This window comes from Thrips palmi, unplaced genomic scaffold (genome assembly GCF_012932325.1).
Source record: "Thrips palmi isolate BJ-2018 unplaced genomic scaffold, TpBJ-2018v1 HiC_scaffold_15, whole genome shotgun sequence".
Classification (NCBI taxonomy): domain Eukaryota; kingdom Metazoa; phylum Arthropoda; class Insecta; order Thysanoptera; family Thripidae; genus Thrips; species Thrips palmi.
In genome coordinates, this window is record NW_023144624.1 from 2414139 (window position 1) to 2434589 (window position 20451).

At 38.9% G+C, this 20451-nt stretch overlaps 7 protein-coding genes and 1 non-coding gene across 13 annotated transcripts; 5 read left to right on the forward strand and 3 right to left on the reverse strand.

Moving 5' to 3' along the window:
• Window positions 1-172: 172 nt before the first annotated feature.
• LOC117641754 (60S ribosomal protein L4) lies at window positions 173-4442 on the forward strand. 2 transcript variants are annotated; one of them, XM_034379347.1, is made up of 5 exons: window positions 173-329; window positions 1046-1223; window positions 1846-2216; window positions 3423-3953; window positions 4241-4442. In XM_034379347.1, exons 1-5 carry the CDS (start codon window positions 327-329, stop codon window positions 4409-4411), a joined length of 1254 nt encoding a protein of 417 aa, XP_034235238.1. In that variant the 5' UTR covers window positions 173-326; the 3' UTR covers window positions 4412-4442. The 2 variants fall into 2 exon arrangements, with proteins under 2 accessions (XP_034235238.1, XP_034235239.1); XM_034379348.1 differs by lacking the exon at window positions 173-329 and adding an exon at window positions 622-800.
• Window positions 4032-4159, forward strand: LOC117641911. Its single transcript, XR_004587521.1, has one exon. It is a non-coding gene; the product is annotated as a small nucleolar RNA SNORA68 (small nucleolar RNA).
• Window positions 4434-5578, reverse strand: LOC117641758 (heat shock protein beta-6-like). Its single transcript, XM_034379353.1, has 5 exons — window positions 5346-5578; window positions 4988-5266; window positions 4820-4915; window positions 4623-4750; window positions 4434-4563 (listed from the first exon to the last, which is right to left on the reverse strand). The coding sequence occupies exons 2-5, from the start codon at window positions 5249-5251 to the stop codon at window positions 4473-4475; spliced, it is 579 nt and encodes a 192-aa protein (XP_034235244.1). The 5' UTR covers window positions 5252-5266; window positions 5346-5578; the 3' UTR covers window positions 4434-4472.
• LOC117641757 (protein farnesyltransferase/geranylgeranyltransferase type-1 subunit alpha) lies at window positions 5184-7595 on the forward strand. Of its 2 annotated transcripts, none has more exons than XM_034379352.1 (6): window positions 5184-5336; window positions 6097-6220; window positions 6301-6531; window positions 6601-6801; window positions 6882-7065; window positions 7154-7595. In XM_034379352.1, the coding sequence occupies exons 1-6, from the start codon at window positions 5279-5281 to the stop codon at window positions 7256-7258; spliced, it is 903 nt and encodes a 300-aa protein (XP_034235243.1). In that variant the 5' UTR covers window positions 5184-5278; the 3' UTR covers window positions 7259-7595. The 2 variants fall into 2 exon arrangements, with proteins under 2 accessions (XP_034235243.1, XP_034235242.1); XM_034379351.1 differs by lacking the exon at window positions 5184-5336 and adding an exon at window positions 5670-5901.
• A 126-nt stretch (window positions 7596-7721) lies between these two features.
• LOC117641756 (E3 ubiquitin-protein ligase RMND5A) lies at window positions 7722-10994 on the reverse strand. The gene is made up of 9 exons (XM_034379350.1): window positions 10830-10994; window positions 10312-10457; window positions 10102-10239; window positions 9889-10026; window positions 9665-9797; window positions 9425-9590; window positions 9240-9342; window positions 9006-9160; window positions 7722-8928 (listed from the first exon to the last, which is right to left on the reverse strand). Exons 1-9 carry the CDS (start codon window positions 10963-10965, stop codon window positions 8865-8867), a joined length of 1179 nt encoding a protein of 392 aa, XP_034235241.1. The 5' UTR covers window positions 10966-10994; the 3' UTR covers window positions 7722-8864.
• A 272-nt stretch (window positions 10995-11266) lies between these two features.
• Window positions 11267-13292, forward strand: LOC117641755 (F-box/LRR-repeat protein 2-like). Its single transcript, XM_034379349.1, has 7 exons — window positions 11267-11414; window positions 11485-11655; window positions 11728-11917; window positions 11994-12108; window positions 12362-12579; window positions 12669-12896; window positions 12980-13292. The coding sequence occupies exons 1-7, from the start codon at window positions 11393-11395 to the stop codon at window positions 13263-13265; spliced, it is 1230 nt and encodes a 409-aa protein (XP_034235240.1). The 5' UTR covers window positions 11267-11392; the 3' UTR covers window positions 13266-13292.
• LOC117641753 (serine/threonine-protein phosphatase 2A regulatory subunit B'' subunit gamma-like) lies at window positions 12809-15786 on the reverse strand. Of its 3 annotated transcripts, XR_004587499.1 has the most exons (11): window positions 15553-15782; window positions 15353-15477; window positions 15104-15208; window positions 14918-15030; window positions 14677-14845; window positions 14413-14601; window positions 14124-14260; window positions 13836-14049; window positions 13631-13758; window positions 13322-13535; window positions 12809-13205 (listed from the first exon to the last, which is right to left on the reverse strand). XR_004587499.1 is itself a non-coding variant. In XM_034379345.1 (10 exons), the coding sequence occupies exons 2-10, from the start codon at window positions 15431-15433 to the stop codon at window positions 13418-13420; spliced, it is 1254 nt and encodes a 417-aa protein (XP_034235236.1). In that variant the 5' UTR covers window positions 15434-15495; window positions 15553-15786; the 3' UTR covers window positions 13282-13417. The 3 variants fall into 3 exon arrangements, 2 of the variants coding, with proteins under 2 accessions (XP_034235236.1, XP_034235235.1); XM_034379345.1 differs by lacking the exon at window positions 12809-13205 and having other exon boundaries at window positions 13282-13535; window positions 15353-15495; window positions 15553-15786; XM_034379344.1 differs by lacking the exon at window positions 12809-13205 and having other exon boundaries at window positions 13282-13535.
• Window positions 15787-15936: 150 nt separating this feature from the next.
• LOC117641751 (condensin-2 complex subunit H2-like) lies at window positions 15937-20444 on the forward strand. Of its 2 annotated transcripts, none has more exons than XM_034379341.1 (16): window positions 15937-16037; window positions 16548-16642; window positions 16735-16898; window positions 17014-17156; window positions 17240-17396; window positions 17473-17561; window positions 17651-17822; window positions 17902-18019; window positions 18106-18274; window positions 18370-18420; window positions 18540-18581; window positions 18667-18845; window positions 18928-19143; window positions 19273-19421; window positions 19495-19539; window positions 19619-20444. In XM_034379341.1, the coding sequence occupies exons 2-16, from the start codon at window positions 16571-16573 to the stop codon at window positions 19683-19685; spliced, it is 1833 nt and encodes a 610-aa protein (XP_034235232.1). In that variant the 5' UTR covers window positions 15937-16037; window positions 16548-16570; the 3' UTR covers window positions 19686-20444. The 2 variants fall into 2 exon arrangements, with proteins under 2 accessions (XP_034235232.1, XP_034235233.1); XM_034379342.1 differs by lacking the exon at window positions 15937-16037 and adding an exon at window positions 16044-16154.
• Window positions 20445-20451: the final 7 nt, after the last annotated feature.

A 20451-nucleotide genomic window follows, 5' to 3' on the forward strand; every position in this document is an offset into this window, starting at 1 on the left:
ACACTTTCAAACGGATAAAAACAAGGTAAACAGTTTCAGCAATATTTGATTCAAATCTTAACAGTTTTATTTTAAATGTCCAGAAAAAAAAGAAGGTTAAAGTCAATTGAAAAGTTTTCAAAATTGACTTTCATTTAAATTTTTTTGTATTAATCAGGATTTTTCAGCATTGGTGACATTGTTGTAGGCCATTTTATTTTTACTGTGATGGTACTGTCGCCGGTCTGAGCTTCACCGCGATACGTGTGAGCTACTTCCGTCTTTATGGAATGGCGGAGCTGTAAAGCCGAAGTTCTCTTGCGGCTCAGCTCACTTTAGGATTAAAAATGGTAAGTGTTTCGCGCGTCTAGGCCAACAGTGTTGATAAATTTCGTGTCGGAACAGAAAGCGCTTTAAGCCTTGCGTGTTATATATGTTACTCATTACTTGCCTCAAGTTTTATGACGGAAAGTCTGATAGGCCCGTTTAGGTTATCATCACACGTGTAGCGTGTAAGATAGTCCATCGCGTGTGCGACTTGACTTGTAGTCCATTTTTCGGGTAGTGCTTGCGCGGAGTGTTCGTTTCGTGATTTTTACGCGTCGCGTTTCCCTGGGACGCAGGTTTTTTGTGAACACGCTTCTTTTGAAGCTGCATCTGTTTTGATGCCGTGCCCGCGTCCAGGGTGCGGTGGGGGTTTTGTTGTCCCTGTCCCTCGCGGTCTCCCCGTGGCGTCCGGCCACAGCTCGCGCGGCGCTGAGGGCCTTTTTCTGTAAGCTTCCTCGAGGTCCACATGTTCCGCTATCCCCAATTTTATTATGGTTTGTGACTTTTCCATATTTTGTCAGTATCGTTGCCACCGAGCCTTGCTTGGTTTAAGTGCTTGTCAACCTTCTCGTCTGATGTTCCCATGATTTCTTTTCCGAACCTGCCCCTTTCTTAACTCAAGCGAAATACAGGGAACTGTCAGGGGCTGATTTTGTATTTATTTGCAATTAGCTTTGTGGACATGGACACCTGTTTTCCTTGGCGTTCTCCAACTACATGATTTTATTTCTTGTTTCAGTCGATTTCAACAGCCCGCCCCCTCATCAGTGTGTACAGCGAGAAGAATGAGGCCACAGGCAGCACAATTAATCTGCCTGCGATCTTCAAGGCTCCCATTCGCCCTGATGTCGTGAACTTCGTTCACCAGAATATGGCTAAGAACCATCGTCAGCCGTACAGTGTCAATGATCAAGCAGGCAAGTATTAAATACCTTATCTTTTAACCAAGGTGTGCATGATATCCCTTTTTAAAAAAAATTGTTTTGCATTGTTTTTTACATTTGAATTCTTGTTAGTGTCTTGAGTGGTTTGAATACTCTTCAGGCGCAGCTGATTGAACTTTTCAACCATGGCAACAAGTTAATTTTCAATCCTGATATGTCAACTGCATGTGATGATATCTCTTTTCAGAGCATTGGGTTCTGATTGACTGTGATCCTTTTTCACATTGACAATATCTGAATGCATTTGTTTATCATGCCTGAGAAATCATAACTCCTTTACATTAGTGTGTGGTTTTTAATATCTTATCTGCATGTGATGACATCGCTTTTCAGAGCATTGGGTTCTGATTGACTGTGATATTTTTTCACATTGACAATGTCTGAATTCATTTGATTGTCTTGGTAGTTCTCAAGTAGTGTTAGTCTGTCTACTGTGTGATGATATTCCTTTTCAGAGCATTGGGTTCTGATTTGACTGTGATTCTTTTCACATTGACACTATCTGATTGCTGTTGTCTTCTACTTTGTTGCTCTTATTAATTTTTTGTGTTATTTAAAGTCAGCATTATTAATCTAACGGTTCTCTTGGTTACAGGACACCAAACCAGTGCGGAGTCATGGGGTACTGGTCGTGCTGTAGCCCGTATTCCTCGTGTCCGAGGTGGTGGTACTCACCGCTCTGGCCAGGGTGCCTTCGGTAACATGTGCCGAGGTGGTCGCATGTTTGCCCCCACTAAGCCATGGCGCCGCTGGCACCGCCATATCAATGTCAACCAGAAGAGATACGCCCTGGTGTCAGCCATTGCTGCTTCTGGAGTCCCTGCTCTCGTCCAGTCCAAGGGTCATGTTATTGACAACATCCCTGAGCTCCCCCTTGTCGTCAGTGACAAAGTCCAGGAACTCACCAAGACCAAGCAGGCTGTTGCGTTCCTGAAGAGCATCAATGCCTGGGCTGATATTGAAAAGGTAGGCGGTAGTCAACTGAAATTTTTTGTAGCATTCTTATCCTGCTTTCTTCACTAATTGATTAGAGTGTGAAACGGAATGCAATACCAACCAGGAAGGGTTTAACAGTCACTGGTCTCTTATCTTTGAATTCTTACTCTTCTTGTACAAAGTTAGTGTATCGTATTGGTTTACCTGATGTCCGGAAGGAGTGCTTTAGCTAACAGCTGCATATTTCTCCAGCATTCTTATCCTGCTTTCTTCACCAGTTGATTGGAGTGTGAAACGGAATGCAATATCAACCAGGAAGGGTATAACAGTCACTGGTCCCCTAAACCTTTGAATTCTTACTCTTCTTGTATAAAGTTTGTACTAGTGGTTTAACTGTTATTGGTTATGAATGCTGCCCTTAGCAGCTGCACATTTCTCCAGCATTCTTATCCTGCTTTCTTCACCAATTGATTGGAGTGTGAAACGGAATGCAATAACAACCAGGAAGGGTCTAAAGCCACTGGTTTCTCATACCTTTGAACATGTGCCCTTGTTGTACAAAGTTTATAAAGCAGTGTTTCCTTATCAAGCTGTACCAGTGTCTGGTTCCTTTTTTAACGATCATTGCAGTCAAGCTTGTATCTGCCAACTTTTTAGTTTCATAGTGTTAAGAGACTCTAATTGCTGAGGTTGAGTTTTAAGTGCTTTAGGGACAAGTCTCCTCGGCATTCCTACCTTAAGGCTTTCTCGTCTGCTGTGGAGGCAAAGGCTTTTAACAGTGCATTATGGGTTTCATCACTGATTTGCAATGATACTTTTGCTGTGCCCAAGATAGGCTCCAGTGCTATAGGAATAAGTTTCCTAGGCATTCCCTCAGCAAGGCTTTTTTGTCTGTTGTGGGGGCAAAGGCTTCTGACAGTGTTGTTATATCCTTGCATTTTGAGTTTGTCACTGATCTGCAATGATACTTCTGCTGTGCCCAATATGGGTTTAGCTAAGGTTTTCAGTGCTAAAGGAGCAAGTTTCCTAGGCATTCCCATAACAAGGCTTTCTCGCCTGTTGTGGGGGCAAAGGCTTCTGACATCCTAGCATTACGAAATATTCTCTAATTGTTCCAATGTCCATCCAAGGATATTTTTGGTGTACCCTCTGTGGATGCGGGTTGTTACAGGAGTGCAAGATCGGTGACACCTCATTAATGTGATACGTGTTCTAACGCAAGTATTTGTGTTGCAGGTGTACAAATCCCGCCGCCTCCGAGCTGGTAAGGGTAAGATGCGTAACCGCCGTCGCATCCAGCGTCGCGGTCCTCTGGTCATCTATGGAACTGACCAAGGTGTAGTCCGAGCATTCCGTAACATCCCCGGCATTGACTGCGTGCCCGTCGCCAAGATGAACCTGCTGAAGCTGGCTCCCGGTGGCCACGTCGGCCGCTTCATCATCTGGACCGAGTCCGCATTCAAGGAGTTGGACAAGCTGTACGGCACCTGGAAGCGTTCGTCCAAGGTCAAGAAGGGCTACAACCTGCCCATGCCCAAGATGGGAAACACTGACCTTAGCCGACTTCTCAAGTCTGAGGAAATCAGGAAGGTCCTGAGGCCCGCCCAGACCCGAGTTGTCCGCAGTGTGCGCAAGCACAACCCTCTGCGCAACCAGCGTGCCATGCTGAAGCTGAACCCTTACGCTGCTGTTCTCAAGAGGAACGCCATCCTGACTCTCCAGAGGCGTGTGAAGGCCAAGGCTGATTTCCTTGCCAAGAAGCGTGGTGTAAGTTCCCTCAAATCAGCCTGCTTTGCTCTGCTTTTATAATGTTTCATGGATGAGAGACAGCGTAGTTTTGTTTAGTTTGCACAGCTTTTAACTTGCAGCAAGTTACTTACTTGATGCTATTAGCTTGTGCAAACATTGAATCCAACTTGTCGCCTTTGCCAGGAGATTAGTGCTTGTCAAAGTGAATCAAGGATGGAACACTACACTTAGCACAATTGATATTTATTTTTATTCATGACTAGATATGGAAGGAGACCTAACAGTTTTGTTTTTTTCTTCTGCAGACTCCTGTTGTGCCTGCCAAGCGTGATGCTCGTACGGCTAAGCCCACCAAGAAGAGGACCAAGGTCAAGAGGACCCCTGAGCAGAAGGCTGCCCTTCGTGCCAAGCCTGTTGTACCTAAGCCTGTTAAAGAGAAGAAAGCTGCAAAGGCCAAGGCTGCCCCTAAGAAGTAAATTTGGTGAATAAAAAAAAGTTGTCTTGGAATTTATTGTACACTTTGTTCCCTTCACATGTTTATTTCCATGGTGCGGTAAGCAGTAAGATCCCATCTTTGGAAAGGCTGCACTGGACCAAATCTGCATTTACAGGGCAGGGAAGCAGGTACCTGGGCAAAGTATACATTCATTATACACGTCATGGTTACTCTCACACTGCCATAATTACCTTTTTGACGTAGACTGAAATGTGTGTTGCTGGGAAAGCGCTGATTGTTCTGCACACACTTCGACATGATCGTCTTTCACCCTGACTTGAATCTCATGTGGTTGAAAACCTTGGACGTTCAGGAGCAGCTGTGTACGAAACAGGCTGTACAGCAATGAAATAATCACTTGTTGCTTGCCAACTAATATTTCACCTACCTCAAAGTTGTTTGGGGTAAATGACAGTTGGCCTGCCAAGAGGCAGGCAGGGCTGATTTGCTCTGTTAGGGTTGCCATCTGGGGTGCCGGTCGAACCTGTTTAAGAGAATGCTGAATGCTTCGCAGCCTTTTGGACACACGCAGGATGAACTCATGACACGTTTTTACCTGGGGATTCGGGCAGCAAAGCAGACAGGGAATGAATGCAGTCAGTGGCCAGTTCCCCAGCCCAGTCCCTGCCTGCGGGCCGCAACAGCAGCAACAACAGTGGGCTGCCGCTGCAAATCCAACGTTCTGCTCTTGGCGGTGTTTCTGCGTTAGCTCCACCAGGCACCTCTCGAGGGCCTCCCGAGCGGCCAAGAAGAACGGGTCACTCGTGAAGCTGTCTCGGACTTCCACGGGCACTGCCGCGGGGGCTTGCATCGCTTGCATGTCGCCGAATCGCACCTGAAGGCAACAATGGTGTCAGCACAGGCGCTCGCGCTCCCTCTCTGCTCCAGGACGGGCATCTTCTATGGTAACTTACTAGCTTAAGTACGGTGATGCCTTTGACCGGAGCTGTTCTACACTCTGGTTTTTAAGGGGCCGGCTTCTTTCGAGCCTTTAAAAATGGGGGCAGTTCCAACTCCAACGAGCCACTCCACACGTCCGCAGCGATTCGAAAGTTGGCGCGGAGTCTGCCGGGCCAGTCGGCCAGTCTGGCTGTAAGTGGAAAAAAAAACTAGTTTAATTATTGGAACAAAGAGGGTTTCATGGCTTGCTAAAACTGAGTAAATCTTTTGTGGCATTTGCAATCCAATATTTTGCTCCATGAAGGGCAACTCATTTGAACCTACGCACGAGCGCAAATTCCTTCCGCCTAGTATGGCAACACTGTTGTTGTCTGCTTCTAGCACGGTGTGATATTGAAATTTTATATGCTTACTGTTTCTGTTATTTCAAAATGACGGACAGTAGTTCTGATTGTACTTATGAGGAAGACTATGTTTTGTACAAGGACAGACCGCAGTGGAGAGATGTGACTCCAGTGGCTCAGGACGACGGACCCAACCCTGTGGTCGCAATCGCCTACTCAGAACAATGTAAACCTAACCCTCATTTGTCAATTCGGTCTGACAAGTCTTTATCCAGGCCGCATGTCCCTCTAAACATTTCTTTCGCGCTCTTGGAACTTCTTTATAGCATTTCTTTTGTTTCAAGGGCAGAATCCGTTGTACTGTGCGTGTGAAAATGTATATTTGTTTGTAGATATACTAACTTGTTGTTATTTGCTTCAGTTCGTGATGTGTATGATTATTTTCGGGCTGTCTTGAGGTCTGGGGAAAAGAGTGAGAGAGTCTTAGACCTTACGAATGATGCTGCACAGCTCAACCCAGCAAACTACACAGTGTGGCAGTACAGGTATAAATTAATGCTTTGCTTGTTTCTGACGTTCTGGTTGATCTGTTCTTCAGAGTCTGTGATGCAAGGTTTTCCCGCAGGAGAGATGTTTTGCTTCACTTAAACTCAGATCTCCAGACTGAATTAGCATATATCAGTGATACTATAAACGAGCATCCCAAAAATTACCAAGTTTGGCACCATAGAAGAGTGATAGTTGAATGGTTGAATGATGCTTCAAAAGAACTGCAATTTACAAGTGATATACTTATGCTAGATGCTAAGAACTATCATGCATGGCAACATCGGCAGTGGGTTGTGACAACTTTTAAGTGAGTTAGTCATTTTTTTTTCAAACTTATATTTGTGTGGAAGGTAGTTTTACACTCTTTCCTTTTCAGATTATATACCGCTGAAATGGAATTTGTGGACAGTCTTCTGGAAACTGATGTTCGTAACAACTCTGCTTGGAATCAGCGACACTTTGTTATTGTTCAGACCAGTGGGTTTATTCCGGATGTCATAAACAAAGAATTAATCTTCACCACAAGTAGAATACGAGAATTAGAGAACAATGAGAGTGCATGGAACTACTTGAGGGGGTATGAAGTTACAATGAAAAATTTTAATTGTTTTTGGGTCATTCATTTTGCAGTCCCTTTTCACAGTCTTTCTTTTGCAGTATTTTGTGTCACACAGAGTCTGGCAATATAAGTTCAGAAGACTTTGTTTTAAAATTCTGTCAGGATCTGTATGAGAGTGGAAGTAGAGGACCATACCTCCTTGCATTTATCATAGATGTATGTGAAGAGTCTTTTGAACTCGGTATTAATAATGAGTTTTACACTATTCAGAAAGCACTTCAGGTAAGTATTTGATTTACATTCAAGGTGAAAGTGAATTTTCCTCAATTATTTCCTGTATATTGAGTTTTTTTTTGTATTTTTTTTGCAGCTTTGTGAAGATCTTGCTCTTGAGTATGACAAAATTCGAAAAGAGTATTGGAAATTTATATCAAGAAAGCTGACACAGAAACTTGAGTCAAAACCAACATCTTGAGCCAAATTTACTGTAAATCACAAGCCTGAACATTTTCTTTTAACTTTTTATTGAAACAAAACGATCACAATAAGCATGGTTTCAGAGCACATTTTTAAAAACAAATAGAAACTTACTTTGTAGTTCTAAATTACAACATCTGTGTAGGCTAACGGTATTCAGTTATTTGAGAATGTGCTCTTCAAAGATACAATTGATGATTACAATAGACAACAAGATTTATAATATTCAGAGGCTTTCAACCTGTTCATAAGATTATTATTATGTAAAATAAGCACACTGATATTTTCATCATGTTACTTTTATCACAAGAGAAATATAAACATTTATGAATGTACAGTACAATTTATTTCTTCAGAGTATCCCAACCACCCAAAAATATGATAGCACTCATATTAAGTGTAGGGTCAGTATAAACAATTCTGGAAGAGAGCTGGGAAGGAAAAGTAGCAGAGACCAACAATAAGCAAAGGACCTTGTCACAAGACAAGGAGCGCATCATTTAATAGTACCCATGTCATTAAGAGCACTCTTCAGTCTACAATATTCATGTAGTCCATTACATAGATTTGTAGTCTGTGAGCTTGCATCTGTGACAATAAGAGCTCTTCTATGGGAAAAAGGGGTGCTTCTGTGAAAGCTGCTGTCTAAGAATCTATGCTATTACCGGTATCTGACACACCGATGTGTTCCCAAAACCAATTTCCTATCCAAACATATACACACAAAACATAACACAGTATCAAACTTGCTTCTAACATTCAATGTTTATACTCCTATAGAAAAACAATGTAAAATAAACAGTAACATACAGAGAAATTGGCCACTTCCTATCAATGGTTTATTACACAGAAGTGGAGTTAGAGATACAATTCTGAAAGTGGAAAGTCAAAATGAGACATATAAGTCATTAAGTAAATATTTCTTTTGCATTCCAGAGAAACCAAGGCACTACTGAATGACGAATAGTAATGCCCAACAAAAACTACTTTTTAAGTCCTATAAGATTAAGATCCTGCTACAAATTAATTAAAAGAAATAAAAAGTACAATAGCTACTCTTAGTTAGGATATAAATATTGCGGTAAAAAAATGGCAGAATGCATTTTTTTCTCTTTTCTTTTCTTCACGATTAATTGATGAACACACTTTTCCTCATAGTTGTTTCGCTTTCTTTTTTCTTTTCGGAGAGAACAGATCATGATTGTGGCACAACAATTGTCCTCTCAGTCCTTTATCAGAATTCCTAGTAATAATATGTACTATGGATGCTCATTCAATTACACAGTTCAGAGTTCTCAATGAAAACTGAAGTATATGGAGAAAGTATATTCAGTAGACATTCCCAAAAGCAAACATCTTTGATCCATTAGAAGTATTTGACTTCAGCACCTCATAGATGACAAACCTAATCTGGTCAGTAAAAAAAAAAAAAAAGCTTTTTTTGAAATATGAAAGACTTGCACAGACACACACACACACGCGCACGCACACACACACACACACAAACAGGGTGTTGTTGACGGACTCTTGTTGAGGACTCCCAATGGTGGCGTCGATCAGTATGACTACAATCTTGCAAATTGCAATCTTCAAACTTATACCATTTAGAAGTAAATAAGTCTTGCATCTGATGGATTTTGTTCAACAGGACAGTATGGACATTTCAATCTGAAAATAGTTGAAATGATGCAGTTGACATTCAAGGTACATCCCATGGGTAAAGTTATTTTAATTAAAATGCTTACTTGTTACTGCTGACCAGTTTATTCAACGCATCCCGAGAGATTACATGTCCACAAACTAATCTCATTGGTGGGTTGGAGTCAGAACTTGGATGGCGTAAAATAGGACAAGCAAATACAGAATGATACCGATTTTCTTGTCCCAAATCAATTTCAATCTAAAATGATGGAATACAACCAAGTTAAGAAAAAGAAAAAAAATTATATCTAAAACAAAATTAGATTGTCTTAATTTACCGGAAGTTCATCTTTCCCATTCCAAATGCCTGCAACCTGACGTTGTTGCATTAAATGTTTTATCTTCAGCAATGCTGGTAGAGCAGTGCAACCTGCATTAATGCTACATGGAAAAAATGTGGTTAGAATTGAGAATAAAGAACTCAAGTTTTTTTTTTTCAGAATATACTTGAAACTTTGCTTACCACACTGACAAAGGGCTATCCACACTAAGCCCAAGCAATGAACATGCATCACGAGTGAACACATCATAAATCTCTGACCAGAGATTTGGATCCAATAGATGATTGTAGGGAGATTTGTTTACTCCGTGAGGTAGATACAGGAACATTCCCATGAGGTTTTGTATTTCTGTACAAACCAATTAAGTAATCATGGTAAAAAGAAAACAAAAAACAAAAACCCTGCATAAAAACAAAGGCTACCTTTTTCATGCCTACGGACAAACTGGCTGAAATGGGTGCGAGCATATTGAATTGCTTCATTTTGCCTTGATGCCCCTTCCTGAATTAGGCCAATAAATTGTAGTCGATGCAGTTTAAATTCCAAAGATGAATTCTAAATGGAAGACATTAAACAAGAATAGGTTAAGAATAACAACATTATCTTGGTATGAATATGATGGGGGATAAAGATAAACTTTGCTTACCTGGGCCTCTAAACTGTCTCTGTGACTTTCTGCCCAGGCCAAAGCTGGAGCCAAGTCTCTTTCTTTCAAGCTGTCAAGTATGTTGTTGAGCTCAGTAAAAGGTTCTTTGTGACCTTCCTCAGATTTCAAACCAGATTCCTACAAATTACAGAGAGACAACTTAATATAGCAAACACCTCCTCACAGGTTAACAGGTTAAATGAATCAACATACCCTTGCTAGTTCACCAGCAATGTCGAGCATTCCATGTCGGTAAAAGTGTTGACAAATAACCCGATTTAGTAATAGAACCTGTTCAAATCCACCAAACACATCTTCTCGGCTTACAGATGCGAAGTCAGAATCAAAATTCTGGAAGAGAACAGTGGATATAAATAAAACTGTGCAATAAAATGCTTGAAAGTAAGAAGAGACCTATCTTACCCTGTCAATCGCCCGACCAAGTTTACATATGGTTGTGTGAATGTCACGGTGATCACCTGCTAAGCGTTGTACTGTCTCTCGCACTTTGCTTAAGGCTTCCTTCATAATAAGAATCTGCGCTGCTGTCAACTCATGGTCTGGAGGAGCTGCAGAGACACAAACAGGGGAGTTACATATTGAGGGGTAAAGACAAGCAAAAAATATAACTCTCTTAACTAAAATTATCCATGAAAAGGGAAAGGAAAGACAAATAGGTTAAAGTCCAATAAAAACATTGACCCCAATGAACAATAAATGCCAGAGAAAGTAAGTCGTTGAGAGGTTTTATTTAACGATGAAAAGACTCCAGGTTCGATGCCAGAAATATGTACATTAATTTTAACACTGAAAACTCCATGACAAGGAAGGATTTTGCATTATTTTTAGGCTCAAGTTAAGCTTTCTCATCCACCCTCCACCCAAAACATGACAGGTAGGGCTTGCGCGCAATATTGTATCAAAAAGGCTCAAACGCTTACATTCGTCCATTTCCTTCTTCAACGATTCAACATGGTTCGTAATGTCGCTGAGAACCCGGTCTGCATGTTCCTTTATGCCGGTGAATTTAAGTAAAATCTTATCAACCTCTTCCTCGACCGCGTTACAGGCATCCATGTTTATTATTGCACTGCCGCAACTCCGACAAGGTAGGCAAAAAGCACTACCGGAATGGCCGCCTATGCGCCTTGGATGAGAAATTTACGAAACTGAACGTACTCAAAACACTCAAAACGTTGAGTCCCCCTCCCGAAGCTCAATTTTGCTACCCCTTCTTTTTGATAAGACCTAATTCATCCTGAATTTAGTTTCAAACCGTTAAATTTTGCGCCCTGGCAACGTGCAGTACCTGCAGCACTCAGCAAATAAGCAAATCTGCTGTATATTCTCATACTGAATTTCAATTCGAATATAGAACCACTACTACGTCTTCTGCATGCGTCGTCTGCTTGTTGCTTTCTACGAATTTTACTGTGCTGGATGAACTTCATTTAAGGCGAAATTCAATTCTACCTAACATCCTATACTTCTACACCCCTCATTCATGGCCGATGCAAATCCTGAAGGTATAGAAACGAGCATGTGAGTTGTTTTTCATTTCCATTACTTTTAATGAAAATAATATGTACATTTCAGATTGCGGGCCTGACGTCAATATTTTAGGTCTGCCAGAAGAAATTGCTCTCTGTATTTTCTCGTACTTGTCAGCATCAGAATTGAGTGACAACGTTGCAAAAGTTTGCACATTATGGAGAGTGTATGCCAGTGCTTTTCAGCTATGGAAGCGTTTAGATTACACTGTAGATGGTAGTTATATACATGTGCCGATAGAATTTGTTAAGTTTAAACACTTAAGTGATACAAACATTTCTTATCTAGCTGGTGTAAGGGGCAGAAGAGAGCAAGTATCCATATTTCAGACAGCATCTGCATTTCGAAAATTAACTCTGAAAGACAGTTCGAGTCTGGGTTGTCTTTTGCCAATGCTATTCTGCAACTGCTCAAGTATTCAAGAATTAGTGATAAGTGGTGAAGAGATGGATCCTGATATTCTTTCAAATCTTGGAAGGTAAGCCTCCTTTACTGGCAAGATGTGCTTTGTTCTCTCTGAAGTTGCTACTTCGATAATTTGTCAACTTTTGTAGACATTACAAAGGCTCCATTCAATCTCTTACTCTTGAGGGAATGGAACTCGACAATAATTGGTATTCATCAATATCAGGCATAGCCAGGGGCTTGAAATCTCTGACCATTAAAGCTGTAAGTGGGATATATTCTATGGTTTGTTGTAATAATTATTAATATTTTTTGGTGGAAATACCTTTCTTTATTTTAACACTAATGGTTCATTTCATACCATATCTTGGTTTCCAGTCTACTTAACATCTAATCAATGATTCCTATTTAGTGGCAGCAGCACTGTCTTCAGTCTTCTATTGCCATGCATATTACACAGTGAAAATGCTGAGACTAAAATGAAATCTAACATCTGGATATGCATTTTTCCCATCAGGATTGTTGTGTGTGGGCAATGGGCCTCTTATCTGTTGAGTGCATCTCCCTCAGTGCTCTACGTTTAACAAGCTGTTGTCAAACAGAAAACCATCGCAGACAGATGCAAGGAGTTAAAAGAATGTTGAGTTTGTTACCAGATGGTTTGCAAACATTACAGCTTGGAGCGCATATAACACCAAATGGAGAAATCATGCAAGCAATCGGAGAAAAAAGAAGGTTTGGGCTCACTTAATTTAATAGACTTGTTTATGTAACAGAGCTTACAGAATATAATGTAAGTTACATTATTTTATTGGTGTTCCCAGACTGGAAACTTTGACACTAGAGGATTGCTGTGAAATTTTGGACAGAGATTTACTGAATCTTCTTAGTCTTTCCAAATTGCAATGCCTTCAATTGTGGCGTGGTCATAGTTTCTCAACAAATGGTCTTCTTAATTTTGTCTACAACTCAAACTTCCCTCATTTGAAACATCTAGACTTCTTTGACTGTCCAAATCTCAATGATGAAGTGATACAAGAAATTAGTATCAAGTAAGTAAAGCATGGAGGGGAGCTCAGGTAATTCTACTTAAGAGGGTTTAGGAGAATTCAAATTAATTGGAAAATGTTTCTAGGTGCTCACAAGTGGAAACTTTGGATATTAGCAGCTGTCACTTGATAACTGACAATGGACTGGCCAGCATTTTCCAATTTTGTTCCAATCTTCACACTCTTAAGATGAGCCACCTGCCTCAGCCAACTGGAAAAGACTACTTGAACCATCTGCCTCAACTTCTGCCAAAATTGATTTATCTAGACGCATACAATTGTTGCAACATTTCTATTGATCTTTTAGCTAGTCTAGAAAATGAAAAATTAATAGTAATGTATGGAAAACGCATCAGAAGAATTCAAAGGTGACATTTTTTAAACATAAATTAAAAATCCCATCAGATAAAATTATGATTTGTAATTACCAGATAGGTTTCTTGATGCAACCCTTATGTTGAATTTGAGATCTGCCCACTTTGATGGTTGGTGCTTTCTCTTCCTTCCTCTTTTTTTCTTTCTTGTCACACCTCAGCAGACTCATCTGCAGTGTCAGTATCAGCAGCCATTGCCTCTCTATTTTCATAATTCCAAAACCCATTTAGATCAATGAGTATGCTGACCATTGTGTGTCCTTGTCCACTGAAAAGAAAGTAGCAATGTTTGTTTCTTTCCATTTTTAGGTTAAATCAAGGTTCAAACAGAGCCAAAGTATGGGTCAGTATTAAAATATTTACCAATTTAAAAGGTCTTGCAAAGTTATTCTTGTTGGATCCTGAGGTTTAACCATATCAAATATTTCATCCTTTACATCTTCAAAATTGACTGGTTCCTGACCATGGACTGACATCTGTTCTTGAATAGCCTACAAGGTGGCAAAAAGGGATTGATCAATTATCTAGTAACCGCAATGATTGTCTTCACATAATGTTAAGTACTTACTCTGAAGAAAAAATTCAAACAAAAAGTATCTAGATAACCTTGATTGTTTATGTCCAATATTCTAAAAAGATAATGTAATGATTGTGGCTCATGTCGATTTTCTAATGCTAATACAAAATCCAGATATGTTTTATAATCCATTTCTCCATCATATGTGAGGCATTCTTGAAATACTCTCTCTAAAAAGACAGTTGTTAATGTGCCTGTGCCATATCTGAAATAAAATTGGGGTATTAAGTAGACCGTAACTGAAATCTAAATATCATGTTATGGACACTTGAAACTAACCCAGCAAGCTCTTCCTTGTTAAGCATCCCATTGTGATCACGATCCAGGTTGAGATATTGACCATATACACGTAGTGCAGATGGGGCAGAGAACCAATTGGCCTCTTGAAGGTCCTTAGGCAAGTCTTCATCACGTAACTATAAGAAGAAGAGATTTCTTTTTTATGGTATGAGCTGTGACAAATTTTCATTTAATTTATACTGTTTGTCGTAATTGAATGAGATTGAAGTTTAGGATTTTTTCTCTCTGGGCTGCCAAGGAAACAATGAGTAAAAAAAATAAAACACACCTCTAATAAATCATCTAGAAAGCTGCATGCGAGAATATCTTGAATTCGCACACGCCCTGTGTGTAAAGGATCTAAAAAGAAGAGAAACTTCCGTACTGCTGTGCAAACATAGAAGCTGTGAAAAGACTTCTCTAATCCATCAAGTTGAGGTAATGTAGGAATTAACTCCAGGATGTAATTTTCAAGGTCCTGAAAGAAATTACGGCATTAATTTGCAAAGTTTAACAAGGACTATAATAACCTGCCAGAGACGTGTTTACTTACAGATTCGCGTAAATAGCCCTGACCTGTGACATCATACAGTGACAGCCCAATTCTGGTCTGATGAAGCCATACTTTACGCATAACATAATTAAAAAGGGCCATAATACTTATTCTGCCATGAGGTTCTTTTAATTGCAACTTTGCAAAGACACTTGGTGTCAAATAACTCCTGCAAATTAATTTGTAAAAAGTAAAATGATGACAATGTGAGAAGCATGGCAAATAATAGCAATGTACGCACTTGCACTTTGGCCCTGCTTCTGCCGCAACTTTAAGGAAGTCTTCATAATTAATAAGCTGCTTGTCTGTTGCATGCGGAGCACTGTGGTTTTTGTCAAGAAGCACCCATAGAGCCTAACGGATTATAAGATGGTTAATGTTACACTGGAAGGTTAAAGAAAATAAGCAAACGAAACAAGTTGCTCACTTTTAGCTCATTATTATCGAGTAATTGGCGGCTTCTCCTCTGTAAAAACATGGCACGAGCCTCCTCACGCAATTTTTGTGGAAGAACTTCATCCTCACTTGGTAACTGCAACATTAAAATATTATTTTACATATTTTAGGGCAAGAAATGCATGTAGGAAGAACAGAGAGTGCGCAGCAAAAAGAGAATTTAGTAATAAAATAAGCGCATTAAAAAAGCCAATCAATGAGAGTGGAAAACAAATCATACTTTGAAGTAAAACCTAGGGATTGAGTTGTAAGAAGAGTCTACTGGACCCGATGCTCTTTTCCATTCATTGTAGAATTTCATGAAAAGCTCCTCTTCAGTTTCTGTCACTGGCTTCTTGTCATTTACTGAAACAAATTTGAATTCTATTGAAACAAAAACTATGGTAATCAACAAAATCCAGCTCTACCTAAACAACTTACAAGAACACTTTTTGAGCATTTCTTTAAGATGAGCCATTTTGATGTAGGAAAGTGCCGAAGCACAAACTACTCTCTCGCTAGATTCGCAAATTCATGCACACATATGGAGCACTTTGTTGTGACAATTCTCTAACGGTCTGCAGGTTGTTTGTTTCTCTTTGCAACAATAACCTCGTTTTCTGGAAATCAAAACAAACCTGCGAGCTGAAGGTAGGGGTCGAATTTCATACCAACAAATAAAACGTGAGGCACGTAATAAGCTTCCACCAACAAGTAAACAGCAGCTGCATTTGAACAATAAAAACCATATTACATTTTTAATAAATCAAATTTCATGAAACAAATCGGACTTAAAAGGCCTTATTTAGTTGCAGCGATTAAATGTCCTCTTTAGAAGGTTGGCAGTATCAAAGTCGAATCGCCATTTTGTGCGGACGAAAAGCGCCAAGCGCCATAAAAAGCTCTCGATTTTGGGTGATACTGAGGTACTTCCGCGAGTTTGTATTGGTTATATTGAGAGAATTTAGTGCCATGAACGATTTCACTCATTGACAGGCTTTTGTCTGCTCACGTTCACCTGCCTTATTGTCATCATCATATTGGTTTGGTCGCAGGCTTTCCAAGCGCGTTTGCATTTTGTGTAGTTTTGTACATTGAGCTCTTTATTTACTACCATTTATTTTTTCAAGCTGCCCTACATTTTTTGTGTTGTTACTTACATTCAAGAATGTATGCATCTTTCATGGACCCTTAGAACTTATCGATGTTGTTGCTGGATTGCTGGACTCCCCTTTTCCTTACACCCCCCAATGAACATGCTTTTCTATGAATTGTTAAGAGTGTTTGAATGGCTGTTGGGGTGTCAGCCTTTTGTTATCATTTAAGCGCTTAGATCTCCTTCATTGATCAGCTATACACGATACACCAATCATACCTCAAAACATAACTGTGAATCCAAACTATTTCTCTTTATTTATTTTTTCATTTATTTTCAGTGGCTAGAAAGAATTTTTTGATCATGGATGTACTCAATGTACATTTGCCGAGACTTTTGGACCTAGCTAGCAACTTTAATATTGATTTGAGTGGAGTGAGTTATTACACATCTACTTTGTTTCTACTTTTCAGCTGTTACACTAAATTCAGCTCTATTCACATCTTTTCTTGTTTCAATCTTGACAGGTCTTAGCTGGCTATGCTCAAAAGCTCAGGGACGATGTTCCAGAAATGGAAAATTTTAGTTTTCCAGAAGCAGCTTTGCTGTTGCAGCACTGTGCTGAAATTTATGGAAGAAAAGTAGACTATGTTTACAATCTCGCTGTAGAACTGTGTGAAAATATGAATGTGTAAGCACTCTTTTAACTAGTTTATGTCTGTCTTCTTTGACTTTTTGGCCTTTTTTTCTCATATAGATGTTATTGATATGTATTTTCACTACAACTGTGTCTTTTTTTGTCATAGTCGTATGTATGGACCATCTGGCTCTGCCCCAGAGGAAAGTGTAGATACTGCAGCTACTATTACAAAAAAACTTAATTCAAGGAGAAGAAAAACAATTGCACACATCTCTGTTGAAGATTTCAAATTTCAAAAAATTTCCCTAGGTACAGTATTTGGTGACAGTATTTCAGTAAAAGGTTGTCAGATTTTATTCTTATTAACTAATCCTTGTACTGTTTTCCAACAGATAAAACTAAAACAATTCATCATCACAAAAAGAAAAAGAAGCACTGCAGAGAGGCTGTATGCGTAAGGCTAGCATCAGTAAATTTATTAAATTCCCATGAGTTACACATTTTTGAGGATGATCAATATGCAAGCATTGGTACAAAGGATCAATTCAGGTAGGAAACTTATTTTACAATGGAGGACGAGTATCTCCTAAGATATCATAAGATACCGTAATTGTTTTGGTTTAAGGTTGAACTGGCCTATTGAACACAACTGTCAGATAGAGGAATATGTTTATAATGATGGAGGCTCAAGAAGTGTATGGGATGTCATGGATGGTGAGTTGTGGCAATGACTGCTTATTCTTAGGCAACTGTCAAATACTTGTAGTCTGTCTTAATAATGCTTGCATTGGGTCTTCTTTCAGTGGGTGTTTCTAACATGCCAACACCTGAGTACAGTGATGATGGCCGGCATGATGTTGCCTCAGAAGATACTCAAGTGTTAGACAATGAATGCACTTACGAAACTGGGTTGTTTGATGATGAACCCGAATCAAACATTCCCTTTGTTTCTTCTGAGTCCAACCTTCAGGAAAAGTAATTTTAACTTGAATTGTTTAAAGTTTGCCTATTTTTATTTTCAGTATTTTAATTTTCTGTAAACCTTTCATTGCAGGGTGACTGATGCTATGGAAGAATCCATCCCAGAAAGTCAAAGCCCCTCAAAAGAAATTGACAAACCACCAGAAAATAAACAAGTTATGTTTAAACTTCCGTATGAGTTAACAAAGAAGGTAATTTTTTTGCTTTTCTTTCCTTAAGCTTAACCTTTTAAATAGTTTCCCCTTTACCTTATAACATATTATGGTTAATTTTACAGGGCCTGCGAGGTGGCAAACCGGAAAAAAATATTACACTATTTTTATTCTCCGACTATTTGAAAAGAGAGCTTAAAATGGACGGCCTTCTTCCTCCAATGTCAAACAAAAAAGGAGACAAAAATTTAATTAGTAAACATGTGCAGTACATTAAAAAGAGATATAAATTGGGTATGTGTCACCAGAATAGGGTCCTAATGTAGCTCTGATACTTTGAGCTATACGCAACCATTAATTTTGTTGTAATTTAAACAATTTCTTTACAGAAGAAAAAGATAAGGGGTTTACTCCAGTTTCTCTGTTAGAAAATCAGACAGGTACGAATCATCTTAGTACTTTTACTGTTGATTTTAGGACCACCCCATATTTATCACTCAAATTTAATAACATAAGCAGTGAACGCTTCCTTTGATGTAATTTTGTGATGTATTTCCAGATTTTCTGGGATTTGAAGAGGTCGTCCTTGATGATTCACCTGGTAAAGCTGATTCCATTTTGAAGATATATATTCTGTGCTGTTGATTATAGGACCTCTGATTTATTTTCTTTACCTTGCATTCCAGACACTGATACCAATGAATATGACAATGGTGATAATTTTAATGAAACAGGAGATGATAATGGTGATAACTTTAATGAAACGGGAGACGTTGATCTAACAAATAGTAATGAAAATGATAATTATGACAATATATTGTCTTTTCAAGAGAAGATCCAAAAGGATTTTAATGCCATTAAGAAGGTAACCATTTAGAACTTTCGTCTTTTTAATTGTGTCAAGAGCAAATAAAACTCTCATTTGTTTTATACATGTCACATTGCAGACTGTTGTAGACAGTGAAGGTGTATCAAATTGGAGGCATTTCATTCAAACCAAACTTGCTGGAGAGGAGCAGCAAACAAAATTTGATGTGCATGAGTATGGTACAAATATTATCAATTCCTTCCAAAATGTTGGCCAAACTTTACCTTTCAGTGATATCGTTAAAGGAATGGATCATAGAGAGATTAGTCGATATTTTGTCTCCTCTTTGATGATGGTAAGATGTTTTTTTTCTTGCTGTATTTGCATTTTTGCACATTTATTTCTTTGACTCTAAGAAAGCTATCACTGAGAATTTAAAATAAGGTATGTTTGAATGACATTTGTTCCATGTTTGCTCTTTCAGGCGAACACTTCCAATTTACTACTCGCACATGATGGCCCCGACACCCTTCAGTTAACTTTAAACCATACAGAAAGACATCATGACATGGAGGATATACTTGTACCCCCTTCAGTGGGTGGCCTTTCTAGTCCTTCAAGGCAGTCAAAGCGGTAAGTACCCATACTATTTGCACTTAGATGAAAGAGGGTTTTTAAGACATTTTTACATTCTATCTCATTGCAGGAAGGCAGACTGTGAAAGTGATGAGGAGGGAATCTCTGACAGGAGGTAAGAAAGTTCTTATTTTCAATCCTAGCACAAGATTTGAAACTACCTTCTAAACATGCAATTTTTTGTAATTCTTCAGGCTCAAAAAACAAGTTCCAGGGAGTGGCCCATGGAAGAATAAAAGCAAGAAGGGAGGAGGAAAATAATATCCTTGCTATAGCTACTGCATGCTAAGAATTTTAAAAAATATTGGATGGATTGATTGTTTGTTAATAATATCTGTCTAGTCAGTCTATTTGCAAACCATTGGTACCTGTTGCATTTTACACTAGATAGCGTTATGAATTGTACCTTATTTTTAAACTGATATTTAGATAGGGGAAAGGGTAATTTAATTTGTGATATCCAAAGAACACATGCCACCTTCATGAGATGGACTGATGTACTTATTCTTATGAAGGTGATAAACGTTGTTTTTAAGCAGTTGCATGTCAGCTTACATTCCAAAATCTAAATTTTAAGTAATTGTAGATCACCCATTTGTTTCCTTTTGTGCCAAGAAACTGAAGTCCCTTTGAACCAAATTTCTTTTCTATGTATGTTGATGTTATAATGTTATTTTATGCTGTTATTACACATGTATACCTAAAGATCCAGCTCAATTATTTCTCCTTCATTGGAGACCTTTCAAGAGTTTTGTGCTGTTTATCAATAGTAGTTTTTGATTATTTGTGTAATCAATTTGATGTTGGGGTGTATGTGATAAAACAAGTGCTGTGCTCTTGAAAATTTGGACTGCTTTATAACAGATATTTTTGTGTTTAGCTGAAATGTTTCAAACATTCAAGAACTGAATTATTTTCAAATGTAGTATTGAGGTCTTGCCTCTATTGGTAAATGTTTATTGTTAGGAATGTTATAGCATAGTCAGTATGTTGAATAAAATGTTTTGTTTCTTCCAAAAATGTTTGT